This window comes from Vombatus ursinus, unplaced genomic scaffold (assembly GCF_900497805.2).
Source record: "Vombatus ursinus unplaced genomic scaffold, bare-nosed wombat genome assembly UNPS02001287.1, whole genome shotgun sequence".
Classification (NCBI taxonomy): domain Eukaryota; kingdom Metazoa; phylum Chordata; class Mammalia; order Diprotodontia; family Vombatidae; genus Vombatus; species Vombatus ursinus.
The window spans coordinates 4,473,799-4,488,988 of NW_020941065.1; the positions used below are offsets into that span (position 1 = coordinate 4,473,799).

At 41.9% G+C, this 15,190-nt stretch overlaps 1 protein-coding gene across 4 annotated transcripts in view; it reads right to left on the reverse strand.

Moving 5' to 3' along the window:
- The window catches only part of MED13L (mediator complex subunit 13 like), a 392,641-nt gene that overhangs the window by 50,382 nt on the left and 327,069 nt on the right, over positions 1-15,190 (reverse strand). For all 4 annotated transcript variants that reach the window (XM_027862683.1, XM_027862690.1, XM_027862677.1 and 1 more), the window contains 6 exons: positions 12,972-13,085; positions 5,537-6,268; positions 4,511-4,733; positions 3,304-3,409; positions 2,882-3,006; positions 1,309-1,408 (listed from right to left, as the gene is read on the reverse strand). In XM_027862683.1, the coding sequence (XP_027718484.1) occupies positions 1,309-1,408; positions 2,882-3,006; positions 3,304-3,409; positions 4,511-4,733; positions 5,537-6,268; positions 12,972-13,085 (1,400 nt within the window). The remainder of the gene's footprint in view (positions 1-1,308; positions 1,409-2,881; positions 3,007-3,303; positions 3,410-4,510; positions 4,734-5,536; positions 6,269-12,971; positions 13,086-15,190) is intronic.

A 15,190-nucleotide genomic window follows, 5' to 3' on the forward strand; every position in this document is an offset into this window, starting at 1 on the left:
TAAATACAGCATTTTCTCTTTACCTGAAAAAATAACTATATTCCTACACTCCCAACACTTGCCAAAACATAAATTTGGACAAACTAGAAACATTGAGCTGATGCTCATTCATTTAGAATAGCCTCTGGCTGGCATTCTGATGAGAGACTTCAAATTCTTTGACTGGAATGACATCCTGGGCATTGTAGGAGCATCTCTAGCAGGTCTTAGGAAGGTGGACAAGGCCACCAAACATAGGACAGTCAGTGAACGGGCTTTGGGAGCCCAGTTTTGTGAGATTACAACATCTCACACATGTTGCTATGCATCACTTGTTTATGTCAAAAGGGACAGAGAAGATGAACAGGTTCAATCTGAGTGAAAGGATTCATTGATTTGGACTCTTCCACATGCATCTATTTTACCCTCTTTTTTTTAATCTTTGCATTCCATGTTTGTACAATTCTGCAGTGCAGAGTCATAAAAAAAGAAAAATGTTTAATTAAAAAAACTACAGCAACTGCCTGGCTATCATTCTTCATTTTCACACGTGTCATGCTTGAGAAAGCTTTGCATATTTTAAAAACTATGGGATCTACTAAAACTGTCATACTCCCATCTCGGTACCCTCTATATGTCCACATTTGAGTAAATCAGTGCGGCCTTTATGGGTCCATAAAACTCTCTGACTCATCCCTGTGACACGGTAGTTTTTCCCCTCAATTTGTTCTCATTACCAACTGAAGTTAATGAGAAGGTATTAAAGAATGATTTGCAGTGAAATTATATTTCTGCTTCAGAGTAGCCATACAGTTATTCTGACTTTCTTTGCTGTCATTGAACAGTCTGATTTCTTAGGAATGTACTAGAAGGTAGTTCCTCCTATTGTGAGCATACATATCAAACTAATTTTATCAACAAGAAAGTATCAAAATTTGCTCATAGATCTGAAAGCTTATCAGTGGAAACTGATATCCAGGATATTTTCTGGGATAATACTTAAGAAAATGGATGCACACATATGAAAATACTTTCCAATGAATCCTCACTTTAATATACAGCACGATTCTTTCTAGAAAAGCACTATTAGACAAAGAAATACAAGCCAAATATTTCTAGTGTCTTAAAATGACAAAGAAAATTCTTGCCCTGAAGCTTTGGGACAAAGAGTTGAAACTGTGCTGGTCCTTGTTTATGATTAGGCCCTGTCATTTTTGGAAGGCCAATTGAAATAATTAGTTTTAACTCTTAGTTTTAAGGGGAAAAGAGAGGTGTATATCATTCTAACACAGGAAATGAGTGAAGCCAAAATGAAGCCACTCTACTCACTTGGTGGATAAGGTACAGCCATTCTCCCATCTTTCCCCAGAGGTCGGTCTTCAGTTCCTACTGTTGGGATTTTTGATGAACGTAGTGCTGGTGATGCAGCCTGGAAAAAGATTTACAGGGAATATTTTATTTGCAAAGATGCAGCAAGGGTGAAGAGTTGGCCTTGGAGGCCAGAGCAGCTGGGAGCAGGCACTGTCTCTAACATACACTATCAGTGCAATCTTGGACCCGTAGCTGAACTTCTTCAGGCAAATCTGAGTACTCCTCACTATGCCCCTCTCCTCTGACACTGCCCCCACCCTGGTGCAGGCCCTTATCAGCTCATGCCTAGACTATGGCAATGGCCTTTTGGTTGGTTGGCCTGTCCCTCCACACCAGTTCATCCTCCATTCAGCCACTAAAGTGATTTTGCTAAAGCTCAGGTCCCACCACGATACCCAGTAAGCTCCCATGGTTCCCTATCACCTCTAGGAGCAAATCAAAATGCTCTGTGTGGCATTGAAAGTCTCTCATAACCTGCCCCTTCCCTTCTTTCCAGTCTGCATATGCCTTACTCCCTAACAAGTACTCTTCAGTCCAGGGGCACTGGCCTCCTGGCTAGTCCTGGGAACAAGACGTTTGATCTCTAGGTCCCTCTCATTCTTTCTAGCTGTCTTCCATGTGTGGAGCACTCTCCCACCTCCACACCAACTACTCACTTCCCTGGCTTCCTTTAAGTCCCACTTAAAATCCCACTTTCTACAGGAAGCCTTACCCGAGCCCTCTTACTTCCAGGGCCTTTCCTCTGTAATTATCTCCTATTGATCCTGCATAGAGCTTGCTTTGCATGTATTTGTTTGCATGTTGTCTCCCCGGCTAGAACATAAGCTCCTTGAGAGCAGGGACTGTCTTTTGCTTCTCTTTATTATCCCCACCATGTAGCATGCTGTCTGGCACAGCACAGAATAAATGTTTATTGACTGATTAAATAAAATATAGGTTGACTGAAAATCATAAAATATCATTTCTTAGTTAAAAATGAAGGTTATTTCAAAGATTCTCTAACAGATCCAGGTGAGCCCCAAACTCCTAAATTCCATGATTTCTAGGAAGATTTCACAAAGTAAAGTTGAAAAATATTCAACATTTAAAAAGAAAAATAAGGGGCAGCTAGGTGGCAAAGTAGATAGAGCACAGGCCCTGAAGTCAGGAGGACCTGAGTTCAAATCTGGCCTCAGACCAAACACTTGACACTTACTAGCTGTGTGACCCTGGGCAAGTCACTTAACCCCAATTGCCTAAAAAAAAAAAAAAACAAACAAAACAAAACAAAAAAAAAAGAAAAAGAAGAAGCCATGTATCAGGTGCCAAGGATAAAAGATACAAGGTACTATTAACTTTACCATTTCTGCTAAACACACAAAGCATCGTGTAAAGCATTCCAAACTGGAAATCAGATCTTATCTTGCACTGATTAGAAAAGAGTAAAACACCAGCTTAGCCCCCAAACTTCACTTCACTAATTTCAATAACAGTCTATTGACAACATGTTTTCTGACTGTGGACTTGACTTAGCCTCTAGGAACAGACTCACCCCCAGCTCATCCTCATCTGAATTATCAAAGATGTTGTCCAAGTCATGGAGTGAAGGGGCCAGATCAGTCACTTGCGTAAGGCTGCTGGAACCTGCTCTGCCGGCAGCACTCTCCTGACGGACGTCTGTGGGAAAGGAAAAAAAACAGGGCCCACAAAAGCAGGATGAGGGATGCCAATGGTTCTTTCCTTGTCAGAGGAGTGGGAAATGAATACAGATCTCAAGCATGTATTTTCCTATGGCTTTTCTTACATTTAAAATCAGATTACAATTTGATCATCAATTGGGAAAGGAAGAGTAAAACAATATGTGAAAGATGGTGATAAGTTTATGCTGAAAACTTGATTGCATTAATGGAAAAGAACCTTTTCTCTCACTTATTTTACCAGCTATCTAAAGAGGGCAAATAATATTTTACACACCTGTTTTTGGAGTAGAACTGAAAATAGACATGGCATCCTTCCCATCGGGCACTGGTGTGGAATGACCTGGTATAGGGATCTCTTTTGTACCAAATCCATCTTCAGACTGTGTAAGAAATTCAGTCATAATAAACGTGTGCCCAGCAAACCAAGAGTATGAAATAGGAGAACAAATGCTAAGAAGTAGAGGGTGGAAGGTGAGAAATCATAGGTAAAAAGGTTCCCAGTAGGATCTAGGCTGACAAGGGAGAAAGGGCTGCCTTTTACTCTGGAAATCTGGATAGTGTAGCCACTCAACCTCCAACCAAAAATATGCCCACTTTCTTCTCAACTCTCCAAGTAATTCTTATTGAAGCAGAAACTTTGTCTAAAGTACCCTCAAAAGTGTGATGACAACGCAGTCAGAAAATGTTCAAATCCAGTCTGTCTTACACTTACTGTGCGACCTTAGGCAACCTCTGTTGGCCTTAGTTTCCTCATATGTAAATGAGAATAATAACAATCCCTATCTCCAAGAGTTGCTGTAAGGATCAAATGAGATATTTGTAAAACACTTCACAAACCTTAAAGCACTATATAAATGCTGGCTATTTTCATTATTATGTATGTATTTGTCAATGATAAAAATTTGTGTTTTTAAACCAGAGTACTGCATGTGGGTACATGCATACCCTCACCTAGTTCTCGAGATAATGATTTCTCCTAAATAACCACCTAGACTATGTTTACCTTGGGAACTATATCTCTAAATTTCTTTATAATGGTCTAGTATTTTAGGCTGTCTTACATTTCAAGAACAAGAGTAATAGAATCTCATTCCTTCAAATAATACCTACAATACTAGGTTTTTTTTACAAAGGGAAGAGACCAAAGACCAAGATTAGTCATAATGTATATCAACTATGGGAACCACTGTTCAAATTTCAAATACTTGGGACAATTCTGAAAAACAAACATGCTGGAATTTGTATAGGAAAGGAGACAGGTGGTACATTTAGCCTCGGTGTTTGGGTCAACATTTAACACAGGGAGAAGCAGCATGCAAAGAGCAGCAAGTATACGTCATATGCTTAAGGCATTTCTATACACTTTACATTAACAGTGAAATAATTTGAGAAACTCACATCCTGCTTTTTCAATAACTTTCAGCTCATACAGCTTGAGATGGCTAACAAAGATCATGTCATTTCGTGGGTCAGCAAAGTACCTTATTCTTTTTTAGTAGATCTTTCTCTGTTCCAAGTTTGCATTTCTTGTTGACGGTGAAACTGTACTTGATGTCACCATCCTCAAAGGTATATGGGTCACTGGCATCGCCCAGAGTCTCTGCAGGCTGCTGCATTCGAGGTGATGGGTCAAGGTGGCCTGCCGGCCCCTGGGACTGCTTGTCTTCCCAGATTTTAAACCGTTTGTTAGGTTGTGCTAAGAGTCTAAAGAAGTAAAATAAATCTAATTACTACTTGCCTAAGAGTGGAAAGCTGGGATAGTCTCCACTTTTTATTGGGTACATCAGAGAAGCAGCGTGTGTAGTAAATAAGGAAGCAAACAAACCAATATGGGACAGTGAGTGGACGAGTGAAACCTAAAAAATACATTTACATTATGATACACCAAACTATCCCAGAAATTGTTTGATTTATATCATCGACAAATCTTGGTCTACTGAGAGGGAATGTAATGATCACATGCTTTAAAAAAATTTTCCAGCACATTCGTAGGATAGCTGATTTATTTCCCTAAAAATTTCTTTGGTGAAACAGTTATGGACAAATGCCCCCAATTCAGAGCATGTGTAGTCATTCACAGACCAATACATGCATGCACGTAATATAACTGGTCATGTATGGAGCCTTCCTCAAATATTTTAGCTTTGTAAATAAAAGACAAAATACCAGCAGAATATAAAGAAATACAGGAGTACAATTCTATTTTGTTCTTGCAGTAAGCGGCCTTTGGGAAATTAGTGGACATGAACTGCTTTTTCCAAGCCTGATTTTTAAAACTTCCTGTGCTTAAATTATGACCTTTGCTCTAATTCTCTCTTTGACTTTTCTTATTACTTAATATTTTTACAAAAACATCTTGGGAAAGATTCTGTGGTTTACATTTGAGCTACAAACCTTACTGAGAGAGATGGTGAATAGATAGAAGGGAAGTAAGACTTGTATTTTTTATAAACAGGACCCTCTTGTCGAGTGAGAATGAATCTCGAATGTCAGGTCAATTTCCTTACCTTTTCAGTGCAGTGCTGTCTGAATTTATCTCCATCTTGACATCATATTGCTCACCCTGGAGCTCTGGAGGCCTGAACTCTGGGTCATCACTTGGTGGTAGGTGGTAACTGTGCCATTTATCAGATGATTCATAATTGGGGGGCCCAACCCCACAGTACAAGGCTGTCTCGCTGACCTCAGTCAACAGGGGCAGTCTCTGGCCCACAAGAACAGTCCTGTCATCCAGGTTGGACAACGGCTGCAGTTCGAGCCCATTACTATAGAGGGCTGGATTCACAGGAATGGACGGTGGGTCCAAACTCTCTGCTTCCTGCCCTCTTGGCTGGGGGCTGAGGGTTGGAGGCAGAGGGGAAATGGGGGAATGAGGTGAATCCATGGGATTCAGATGCATTTGTTTGTTTGTGTTTCTGGAAGGCACAGCCAGCTGCTTATCATACTTCCTACCGCTTGGAACCTCCAAGGAGGAATCTACCCCAGCCAAGGCCAGCTTCTGTCCCGGCGCATCCTGCTCCATGCATAACTCTTCACCCACTGAGGGCCTGTGGTGAAATGGCATCACGGGCCGCTTTTGAAGTTTGTCTCCTTTTTCTTGCCTTTCTGTTGTTTTGTGCTTAGAAGAGGCTGGAGGCGGCAAAGATGAAGAAGAAGGTGGGCCAACGGTGAACCCCGGCTGTGATATCGAAGGGGGCCGACTGGGCCCAACCGCACAGCGCTGTTTGAAAAGCTTATGCCTACAATGAGGAAAGAAATAAAGTTACCATATAAAGGTTTCACTCTTACAAAGGACGGTCCTTTCTGAGGAGACCAAAAGTGATGTTTCACAGAGCATCCATCTATTTTTGTAACTCACACTAAGCATACTAGGGCATTGCAAACTTCTATCTTTTAATCAACCATAAAGAAAATAGACTCAGTACAACTTAGGAGAATGAGAGGAATAAATCCTGAGCAGGCCGACTGGGGAGGAGATTCACTTGTGCAGAAATACAAACAGTGGGCTCCTAATCACTTCATTCAGAGGAATCTGATTATTTTCATATTATTAAGAGCCTCATGAGTTTTGAAAAATCTATTTATATCACATAGGATTTAACAGAAAGGATGAGAACTTTGATAACACCACAACTCCTCACAACAAACACCCCTATCTCATAACCTTTCTTGTTGCTTCTTTCAGACGGGGACTTAAAACAGTCAGTGGATTTACAAGAAAGTGCCTTACTTAACTAACAAAAATCTTGGGAGGACAAGACACTGAATGTGAAATCTCCATGACCTCCTAATGAAATGTGCAATATAAAGTGAACAGAATAACACTGCGTGAGAAAGAAAGGATAAAAACAACCTCCACCCCAAAGGCTCAAGTTTAAAAGGGTGAGGGTGACATCTGGTTTGAGTCAAGGGTGCTCGGGGCGGATAGAACTGGATGTGAGGGAGAAGACCCAAGGGCTGGCATTTTGCAGCTGTGTGACCTCTGGAAAGCCATTTGTCTTCACAGAGTCTCAGTTTGCTCATGTGTAAAATGGGGCCAAAAGTACCTGCATCACCTACATCACAGGCCACTCTACCGAAGATGCGTCTCCAAACATAAATGGGAGTTATTACCATTACTGCTGTGGGTGAGAATACAGCAACATCCTCTCACAAACACATTTGAGCAGGATTAACTCGGCTGCTCCCTTCCTAACAAACTCACAGGCAGGTTTTAGGGTGAGAAGCTGTAGGCCCCACTGGTGTTTAATCTGTACATGGAGCTGTGGAGCAGGTCAGTCAGATCCTGCCCAGGGATAAATCACTCCAGAAAAGAAAGCCTGGCCCTTGGACTGGCATCGGAATAACCATTGAAGGCCACCAGGGTAGCATTAAATTACACAGTGCTATATGAAACGACACTCCAGTGGCTAATAAAACTGATTCTAGGGACATAATGGCATGGTTTAGCAAAGGAGCTGGCTGGCCATCTTGACCTATAAAGATGTGAAACATGGAGACCTAGGGCTGTTCCATAATGTGGTTGGCTGCCTTGGAGTTGACAGGGTTTAAAAGGTCTGTCCAAGGCTGAGTGGGGAAGGAGGGTGCTGGCATTGGGGTGGGCAAAATCTTGCAGGAGAATCACATTTCCTTTATGGAGGCATTTGACCAGGAAGAGAGACAGACAGACAAACAGAAAGAGAGAGAGAGACAGACAGACAGACAGAAACACACAGAGAAAGGGAGAAGAAAAAGAAATAGTCCTTGACCTCACTCAAGCAGCTTACATTGCTTGTTCACAGTTAACACTAGATACAAAACACACACAAAGTAATGGAGGGGGTTGGGTGGGATGCTAACAAACTAAGGGAGGGGAGAGAAGGCCTCAGGCAGAGGTGGCACTCTGGCTGAACCCTGAAGAAGCGAGGCATTTTACACAGTAGTAGTGAGGAGAGAGAACATGCTAGGACTGGAGTAAAGATAGCCTTGGCAGAGGCAGAGAGATGGGAGACTGAACTAGGAAACAGGACAGTTTGGCTGGAATGAACCAGAGGCAGTAATGTGAAATAAATCTACAAAGATGGCTCAGAATCCTCTGACACTGATATCAAAAAGAAATTCCTTCACAGACCACAGAAGCAATATGGAGATACTAAGGCTTTTTAAGGGGGTGTGGCAAAGTATGCCCTGCGCTCTAGGTGTATCATTTGGGCAGCTGTGTCTAGATGAGAGCTACTGCCATGGCCCAGGTGCGAAGTGAGGTGGATGCTCTGCCATTCCATGGTGTGCAGTGTGACTCCTGCTCACCATCAGGCTCCCCCACTTTCCCTGCAGCTTGATCTAGCTCTCTGACTAGGACCTACCGGCAGGGCCTGTCACCCAGTCAGGAAAGACTGAAGCAGTCTTTCCCACCTCTACCCCTATGGTGGTCTGATCTGCTTCAGAAGATTTCTTTTATTAAGACTTGATAAGATTTTGCAAATTAGGGGAGCACAGAAGAAATTATCGGTCAGATCTTCGGCTAGGGGAAGAGTTTATGAACAAACATGAGATAGGCTCGTGTGAGATAAAATCAGTAATTTTGAGTAAATAAAATTAAAGAGTTTTTGCAAAAACAAAACTAATGCAGCCCACATTAGAAGGAAAGTAGGAAAAAATGTTACAATACATTTCTCTGATAAAGGTCTAATTTCTCAGATATATAGGGAACTGAGTGAAATTTATAAAAACAAGAGCCTTTCTTCAATTGATAAATGGTCAAAGTATATGAACAAGCAGTTTTCAGAGGAAAAAAATCAAAGCTATCACAATGCTAGATCACTAATAATTAGAAAAATACAAATTAAAACAAATCTGAGGTATCACACCCATCAGATTGGTTAAGATGACAGAAAAGGAAAATGAAAAAAGCTGGAGGGGATGTGGTAAAATAGGTACATTAATGTACTGTTGGTGGAGTTGTGAACTGGTTGAACTATCCTGTAGAATAATTTGAAACTATGCCAGAATGGCCATAAAACTGTGCATATCCTTTGAGCACAAAGGATACTGTTTCTTGGTTTATACCCCAAGGAGATCAAAGAAAAAGGAAAAGGACCCTATGTACAAAAATATTTCTAGTAGCTTTTTTTGTAGTGGCAAAGAATCAGAAACTGAGATGATGTTCATCAGATGGGGAATGCCTGAACAAGTTATGGTCTATGAATACAATGGAATGCTAAAATAAATGTGCAAAAATAAATGATGAAAGGGATGGTTTCAGAAAAATCTTTCAAAAGACTTAAAAGAACTGACGTAAAGTGAGCAAAATCAGGAGAGCAATCTACATAGTAACAGCAATATTGTAAAGCTAATCAACTGTGAAAGACTTACTAACTCCGATTAATACAATGATTCACCACAACTCCCATGATTCAAGAGATAAAACGCTATCCACCTCCAGGCAGAGAATCGATGGACTCAGAGTGCAGACTAAGGCATATTTTTTCTTTCTTTTTTTGCTTTCTTTTTTTTTTCCCCTAGGACATGACTAATGCAGAAATATGTTCTGCATGACTTTATATGTATAATGTGTGTTATATGTATAATATGTACGGTATTTCTTGCCTTGTCAATGGGTGAGTGAGGAAAAGGATGGAAAGAATTTGAAACCTAAAATTTTAAAAATTAAGACAAAAAATGTAATTGGGAAATATTTTTTACAATAAATAAAAATGCACTAAAACATCAAAAGAAAGACTTTAAGACTTTGGATAGTCTTTGCCACAGCAAATTCTTAGAATGAAGCAAGTTACTCCTTAATCAGAGGTCAAGCAGGAATCGTAAGTGTTTGGGGAGTATACAGCAAGGCAGGGAGCACAAGGAGGTTAATACTGAGGACAGCACAACAATGACTTACTCAAGGCTCAGCTGCAAATGGCTGAAAGTTTAAGAGGGAAGGAGAGAGGGAAGCAGAGGGTGTTTTAGATCTGATTTGTTGACACCCACAACCCTGTTCAATTCAACTTTCACAAAAAAGAACACCAAATTTTGAATAGTTGTGATGACCAATCTTGATCTCCCAAGGAACCCGAGGGAGGGTTCCATGATTTTGGGGTGGGGAAAATACAGAAGTTAGTGCAATGAAAAAGATAAAAGTCATCAATAAATTATTTTTTTTAAAGAAATAGATTCAACAGTCTTGGCTTCTTAAAAAGGCTTTGGATAGAAATTTTACAGTCAGCTCTTTAAGTTGGACACTTGGCAGAGTTGAAAAGCCTTTCTCTGGGGTTACCAACTTCAATAATCCTGCCACACTGAGAAATGGTCCTTGTTTAAGAGACCACTGTGTTTTAATGTCTCACTCTAACTACAGCATAGCGCTTAGTGGTTAAACCTTGCCATGTTATCTAAAGACGGGTCACTGAGAGCTTCCAACAAGGAAAACATTCATTTAACTAATGATCGCTCCTCATTTTAACCTTGTTACAATAATACCAAGGGCCTTTCAAGGGACTTTGGCCAACCCCTTTATTCTCCACATTCAACGGGTTTTCAGCTTCACTGAGACAGCTCATACGTGTGCTCTGCCCCTCTTTCCCAGGTAAATTTTCTTGCTGCCCAGTGACCTTCATTCAACACTAAAGAGAAACATTCAATGATCAGTAAGTACAAGGGCCTATGTTAAATATTGCTGTATAGCACAGCTCTCCGAGGTCACGTCTCCCCCACCAGAGGCAAGACGGGTGGGGTCAGGGTTATAATTCTAATTGTTCAGATGGAAAAAAAAACTCCACCCAGAAAGGTGCCAGAGCTGGTGAGTGAGCTACCAGGGCTATAAATCTGGGGAGTGTTACAACTCGGGCTTCAAGCCACATCTCCTGAGTTTAAGAATTCTGTTTCCACTCCCTGGGACTGCATTGATACACGAGCCCCTCTGCTATGCTTTACACAGAGTTAATATGTGAAAATCATAACTGTGATACACATCAATTAGGATCTGACCATGTCCTTTACAAAGGGATCTGAGGATTATTTTAATACTGACCCACTCCTAATTCATTATTATTTGATTAGATTTATATGAAACACATCTACTGTGCAAATGAAGGCACAGTTGAAAAAGAAACTATTAACTGGAAAGATAATAATATTTGGAACAAATAGATACTAAAGAAATTTGTCCATTGACTTCCAGATATTTGTGGTCTTAAAGTCCCACAGACCTCCATTCTGGGCTTTCTTCTCTTCTCCCTCTATACCACTTTACTTGGTGATCTCATCAGCTCCAATGGATTTAATCACCATCTCTATGCTGATAATTCTCAGATCTACCAACCCTACACCAATCTCTCTGCAGCCTTTCGGACATCTCAAACTGCATGTCCAGTAGACATCCTAGACTCAACACGTCCAAAGCAGAACTCATTGTCTTTCCCCCTAAACCCTCCCCACCTCCTACCTTCATTATTACTATAGAGGGCAATGCCAGCTTTCCAGTCCCCCAGGCTCACAACCTAGGAGTCCTATTGCTTCCAGGAACAAACAGAAAATGCTCTGTATGGTATTCAAAGCCCTTTATAACCTAGTCCCCTCCCACCTGTCCAGTCTTCTTACACCTTCTTTGATGCAGTGACTCAGGTCTCCTACATGTTTCACGAACAAGACCCTCCATCTCTTGGCTCTGTGGCCATCCATCATGCCGGGAAGGCTCTGCCTCCTGGCCTCCCTGGCTTTCTTTGAGGCCCAGCTACAATCCCACTTTCTACAGGAAGCCTTCCCAAATCCCTCTAAATTCCAGTGCCCTCCCTCTCCTACTTCCTCATTATCTTTTCCACAGCTTGTTTGTACATACTTGTTCGCTTGTTGTCTGCCCCATAAGACCGCGAGCCCCTGGAAGGTGGGGATGATCTTTTGCCTCTTTTTGCATCCCCAGCATTTAGCACAGTGTCTGGAGCACAACAGGCATTTAATAAATGTTTACTGACTTATTGATGGAAGAAAGGATCTGACTCCTAGTACTTGTATCACATCTGTTTCCTCAAGGCCAGTGTGGCAAGATCACAAGCCTGGGAATCAAGAAAACTGGGTTCCTGTTCTGGCTTACTTAGAAGCTAGGTGACCTGGAGTAAGTCATTTCTCTGTTCTAGCCTTAGTTTCTTACTCTGTAAAATGAAGGAGTCGGAGGAGATGAACACTCGGTCTATGGAGTGAAAGACATACCGCACTCCCTCCCCCTCACCCTGACACGCACATCCCATTTTAGTCTGAACAGAGAAGAACTACATGGGATCATGGGAAATACAGCTTGAGCAGAGGAGTCAGGTGACAGGTCTAGTCTGGGCTAGTAACGAGACCACAGAGAGAGCCCCGGCCAGAGAATCCACAGAGGTGACTTGGAGTCTTTGTTTCGACTATGAGGAGCTGCGTGAATGATCTCTGAGCCCCACTCTCCCATTTGTAAAATGAGGATGATGATGTGTGTACTACATCCTTCACCGAGTTGTTGTGAGGACGTTACTTCATCAGCTCCAAATGCCAAGTAAAGGTGGGCTCCCATTACAGAGACATCAGCTAAAGGGCAGGGGCAGACGTTCAGGGGAAGGACCTGGGTGTTAAAGTCATGGCTGTGCATACGCAATGGAAGAGATCACCCCAAGAGAGATTTGTGAAGGAAGGGATGATAGGACTTGGTAACAAAGGCTCTAGGGGAAAGAATGATGATTCTTCCAACATGGAAGAATGAAAAAACTAAGCACAGCCTTCGGTGCCACGAGTGGTACTCCTGAGAAGGGTGGCTGGTTGGGGGGACATAGGATGAGCTCCATTTTAGCCATTCTGAAGGAAATGAGGGGAGGATGTCCCGGAGCTGTCATTTCTGAGGAGCACAGATCTGGCGGCCCCAGTCACAGAAGTGAGCATGGAGACAACGAAACAGCTGGAAAGTGCCGCTCCCTCCCACTCACCAGCCTTCCCACCACCCACCTGGAACAGGAACAGCTGGCTCTTTGGGCGGGATCCACGAAACCCCAAGAAGGGGGAGGAGGAGACTCACTAGAGGCTTCTTCCTCCAGGGGTGGAGCAGAGACTTGACTCCTCCTGCGGGGAAAGTCACCAAAGACAAATCAGTTAGCAGCCACCCGCACTTCCCAAAGGGAGAGGACGACGCACCTCTGGGACCCTCTGAAACCATCCCGGAGACACTAATCACGACGGCCGGCCGATGATCTGGCCGTTGCTGCCAAAGCTGGGCTTGCCGGACCAGAGGCAAGCAGCGACACAGCCAGGATGCACCTGGAGCTCAAGCCCAGGGCCCTCCCTGAGCGTGGCAGCCGGCGAGACGGTCGCCAACTACTGGCGGCTGCTTTTCAAAACAGTCCCTCAAAGACACGCGATTCAAGAGCCAGAGCCTCGAGGTGGGATTTCAGAAGGAGAAAATTAATTCCTTCTCCTGGTTCAAGTCAGTGCCTTCTCTCCAACTTAAAGTCTCAGAGCTGCCTAAACGCCTGAGGCGTTCAATGCGCCCCAACGTCTCATGGCTACCGTGTGTCAGAGGCGGCACTGGGACCCTGATCCTCCTAGCTTGGAGGCTGGCTTTCTCTACATACTGCCATGTGAAAAGCAAGCTCCTTCAAAGCCTCTGTGCACGTAATACTGTGTAAACCATTCCCAGTATAGCTCTGGCACTGAAGGGCAAAATAAAACGGGTCACCTCAGTTTTAAATTAATTTTTCAGGGATTCTCATGGCATGTAAAGGTACGGAATAAAAAGTGTTCTACAAGATCAGGCATTAGCTGGTGAAAAAAACTGAATCTCTACCCTTATTAATAATCATAGTGGGTAACAGGGACAAAAAGAAAGAGGTGGGGAAGGCTGTGGCAGAGTCACGACATCTTATCACAGGACTTGGAGTCAGTAGACCCGGGTTCAAATCCTGACTCTATCCTTTACTATCTGTGTAAGCACTGCTAAGACAACTTGGCTCTCAAAGCCTGACTTTCATCACCAGTGAGATAAAGGGGTTGCAAGGATTAGATGAGTTCTACGGTCCCTTCCATCCCTAGACCTACGATCATAAATATATCAACTTTCTATAAACGGGAGTAAGATACTTTGACATTCATGTGGCATTTTACAGATGCATCATTATTTTTTAAGCTACTGCTAAAACGTCCACGTGCTTCACAATGTCCCCCAGCAGTGATTGAGGGCGGTCCTCACCATTTCCCTGACTCCTTGTCAGGGAAGATACCTCAATAATCTATATTTCAGATAGAATGGAGCTAGGTCAGATATGTGATTTGTGGGTGAGGAGCAGGGAAAATAAAAATTATAAAGAGACAAATATAAGAAAAACAATGAAAAACATGTTGACTAGAAAATGGCCTATAAAATAACTATAAGTGAACATATAACTATTGGCATTCCAACTATTTCTTACACGTAAATACCAAGAAAATTCTAAATACCATCTCTGGCTCACATCATTTATATCTGAATATAAATGAGAATTACAGATAAGAATAAAACATTTAACAATAGGGGTACATAATCAAACTTTGAAAAGAAAAAGAAAATAGGGCTCACTTAAACAATGAAAATCAAGCATAACAATATTAGACAGAAATACTATTTGGAAAATCATATTTTATAAAACAGAAAAGAATCAACTTACACTAGTAAAAATACCTCTGGGCCACTTATTTTAATATGAAATTTCAGATCATCTTTGGCTGAGGATGACTTATTAATTCTATAACATCACAGAGGGAATTCAATAGGGAAGGTATCACCTCTCCTACATCCTCCTCCAGTAGCAAGCCAACAAGCTGCAGGAGCATCCAATATGGGATCAGCTCGATGCTTTGTTGAACGACTGGTTTTGTATCTATTCCAAAATTATGATTTTATCTTATCTAAAGCACATTTTGCTAATTAAAAAATGAATACACTTAGACTTGACAGGATTGCTTATTATAATTCTATTCCCAAAGTTAAGATTTGTTTAGCAGTATTGCTTAGGAGAGTAGATGCCACCCACTAAATCAGAAATGAAATTGGACAACATGGGTTTCTACAGTGCATTGGTAAGTTGGAACATTATGCATTGGATATAATTCCCTTTAGAGATCAGTCAATTTAAAACCAATGTAGTCTCTACTTTGGGCTAATTTGCTTTGTTTTTTCTTACAAAATTTACACT